We start from the raw sequence: 2,500 nt of genomic DNA, 5'->3' as shown, positions 1-2,500 counted from the left end.
TAATGCCCTTACAACTTGGCTTCACAATTATGACTGCCATTTATTGGATTTGTAATTAGGTTTATAAAATGAGGATATTACCAATATGGACTGATGAAAAGATGATACAACTGTTAGATATTCTTCTCACATGAAATAAAAAGATTGTGAGATCCATGGATGGCTAGATAAATAGATAAACAGGCAGATAAAGAGAGATACTAATAGATATGAGCATCGACAGAGATATACAAATGATGACTCATTTTATAAGTGAAACAATTTTCCTATTATGGAACATAATTCTGAAGAAATATTTATAACAGAATGTCGAAGAATTACTTAAGGAAGTGACAATATTAAAACTGCTATTTTCCTTCAAATGCAACATTATGAAATGTCTTAAGGGAAAAGTAGGTTAATGGGTGAGGCATCAGGAAAGATCACAGCATCAAAATGATATGTAACACTTATCACAAACACATACTAACAGCAAAATCCTCATTCTGCATTCTGGTTCATCACAAACATATATTTTTTCTTACAGTAATAATAAACTAACATAATACCAACCATGATCTTCACATAGCTCGAGTTATCTACGAAAGCCAAGGTGACGTTATAGCCTTCGGTCTTCATTACCAGCGACTGAAGTTTCTCCATCACCATAAGGGTACCGGCCCCTCCCATGTCCTGCAAACACAAGTTCAGGTCTGTCAGAGGGCTTGGCGCTCAGGACGGGCGCACTTGGTCTGCCAGGATTTGTAAACGTAGTTCTTTTGGCTATGCCACCATATCCTTTGATTTAATTGTCTGGCCTACAGTAGTCTTGTCATTAAAAGATTGTATGATAGGAAGTCTAAAGCTTCAAAACTTCAGACTAAGAAACAACTTCTTCTGCAATCTCTCTCTCTCTCTCTCTCTCTCTCTCTCTCTCTCTCTCTCTCTCTCTCTCTCTCTCTCTCTCTCTCTCTCTCTCTCTCTCTCTCTCTCTCTCTTTTCCTTTCCCCTCCTCTCCCTCACTCTCTCTCTCATTGCCCTCCTCTCCCTCTCTCTCTTTTTCTCATTGCCCTCCTCTCCCTCTCTCTCTTTCCCTTCCTTTCCCTTTCCCTCTCCCTCTCTTTCATTCCCCTCCTCTTCCTCTCCCTCTTTCCCCTCCTCTCCCCCCCTCTCTTTATCCCTCTCCTTATCTCTCTTTCACCTCCTCTCCCTCTCCCTCTCTCTCTTTCACCTCCTCTCCCTCTCCCTCTCTCTCTCTTTCACCTCCTCTCCCTCTCCCTCTCTCTCTTTCACCCCCTCTCCCTCTCCTTCTCTCTCTTGCCCCTCCTCTCCCTCTCCCTCTCTCTCTCTTTCACCTCCTCTCCATCACCCTCTCTCTCTTTCACCTCCTCTCCCTCTCCCTCTCGGTCTTTTCCCTCCTCTCCCTCTCTCTTTCCCCTCCTCTCCCTCTCTCTTTCCCCTCCTCTTCCTCTCACTTTCCCCTCCTCTCCCTCTCTCTCTTTCACCTCCTCTCCATCACCCTCTCTCTCTTTCACCTCCTCCCCATCACCCTCTCTCTCTTTCATCTCCTCTCCATCACCCTCTCTCTCTTTCACCTTCTCTCCCTCTCCCTCTCTCTTTCCCCTCCTCTTCCTCTCTCTATGCCCTCCTCTCCCTCTCTCTCTTTCTCTTTCACCTCCTCTCCCTCTCCCTCTCTCTCTTTCTCTTTCACCTCCTCTCCCTCTCCCTCTCTCTCTTTCCCCTCCTCTCCCTCTCTCTCATTCCCCTCCTCTCCCTCTCTCTCATTCCCCTCCTCTCCCTCTCTCTCATTCCCCTCCTCTCCCTCTCTCTCATTCCCCTCCTCTCCCTCTCTCTTTCACCTCCTCTCCCTCTCTCTCTTTCCCCTCCTCTCCCTCTCCCTCTCTTTCATTCCCCTCCTCTCCCTCTCCCACTTCCTCTTTCCCCTCCTCTCCCTCTCTCTTTCACTTCCTCTCCCTCTCCCTTTTTCACCTCCCCCTCTCTCTCCCTCATTATCCCTCTCTTTCCCTCCCTTCCTCATTATCCCTCTCTTTCCCTCCCTCCCTCCTTCATTATCCCTCTCTCTCCCTCCCTCCTTCCTTCATTACCCCTCTCTCTCCTTCCCTCCCTCCCTCATTATCCCTCTCTCCTTCTCTCTCCCTCTCTACTTCCCTCCCTCCCTCCCTCCTGTCCCCTCTCTCCTTTCTCTCTTTTCCTTAGCAAAGCTTTTCCTTACCTGAACCCTGTTGGCCTGGTCTAAGGCAGAGCAATTGTTCTCCATGGAAAGGAAGATATAATGATCTTCGATTGATGATGGAGGGGGCTCATCCTGGTTGCAGACATTCCATTCCAGCGCATCAGACACTGGGTAGTATACCTTTAAGATTAATGGAAATAAGATTAGACTGAGGGAACCACAGACTGTACTAAAATTAATACAAAACTATCATAAGAAGCAGCAACAGTGAATGACTTCCATAGTTTCTTTTTTCTTGTTTTAACATGATGAAGTAACAAGTCAAAC

General features: G+C 46.4%; 1 protein-coding gene across 3 annotated transcripts in view; it reads right to left on the bottom strand.

Moving 5' to 3' along the window:
* LOC125030906 (signal peptide peptidase-like 2A) overlaps positions 1-2,500 on the bottom strand; it is a 64,153-nt gene that overhangs the window by 59,431 nt on the left and 2,222 nt on the right. For all 3 annotated transcript variants that reach the window (XR_007115447.1, XM_047621250.1, XM_047621249.1), the window contains exons 3-4: positions 2,213-2,353; positions 553-672 (exon numbers count right to left, since the gene is read on the bottom strand). Coding sequence is in view for 2 of the 3 variants with exons in the window: in XM_047621250.1 (XP_047477206.1) it covers positions 553-672; positions 2,213-2,353 (261 nt within the window). In the remaining variant the exon portion in view is untranslated. The remainder of the gene's footprint in view (positions 1-552; positions 673-2,212; positions 2,354-2,500) is intronic.

This window comes from Penaeus chinensis, chromosome 12, assembly GCF_019202785.1.
Source record: "Penaeus chinensis breed Huanghai No. 1 chromosome 12, ASM1920278v2, whole genome shotgun sequence".
NCBI classification, from domain to species: Eukaryota; Metazoa; Arthropoda; class Malacostraca; order Decapoda; family Penaeidae; genus Penaeus; species Penaeus chinensis.
The sequence above is the reverse complement of the archived record's forward strand: the minus strand, read 5'-3'. Positions and strand labels throughout refer to the sequence as shown.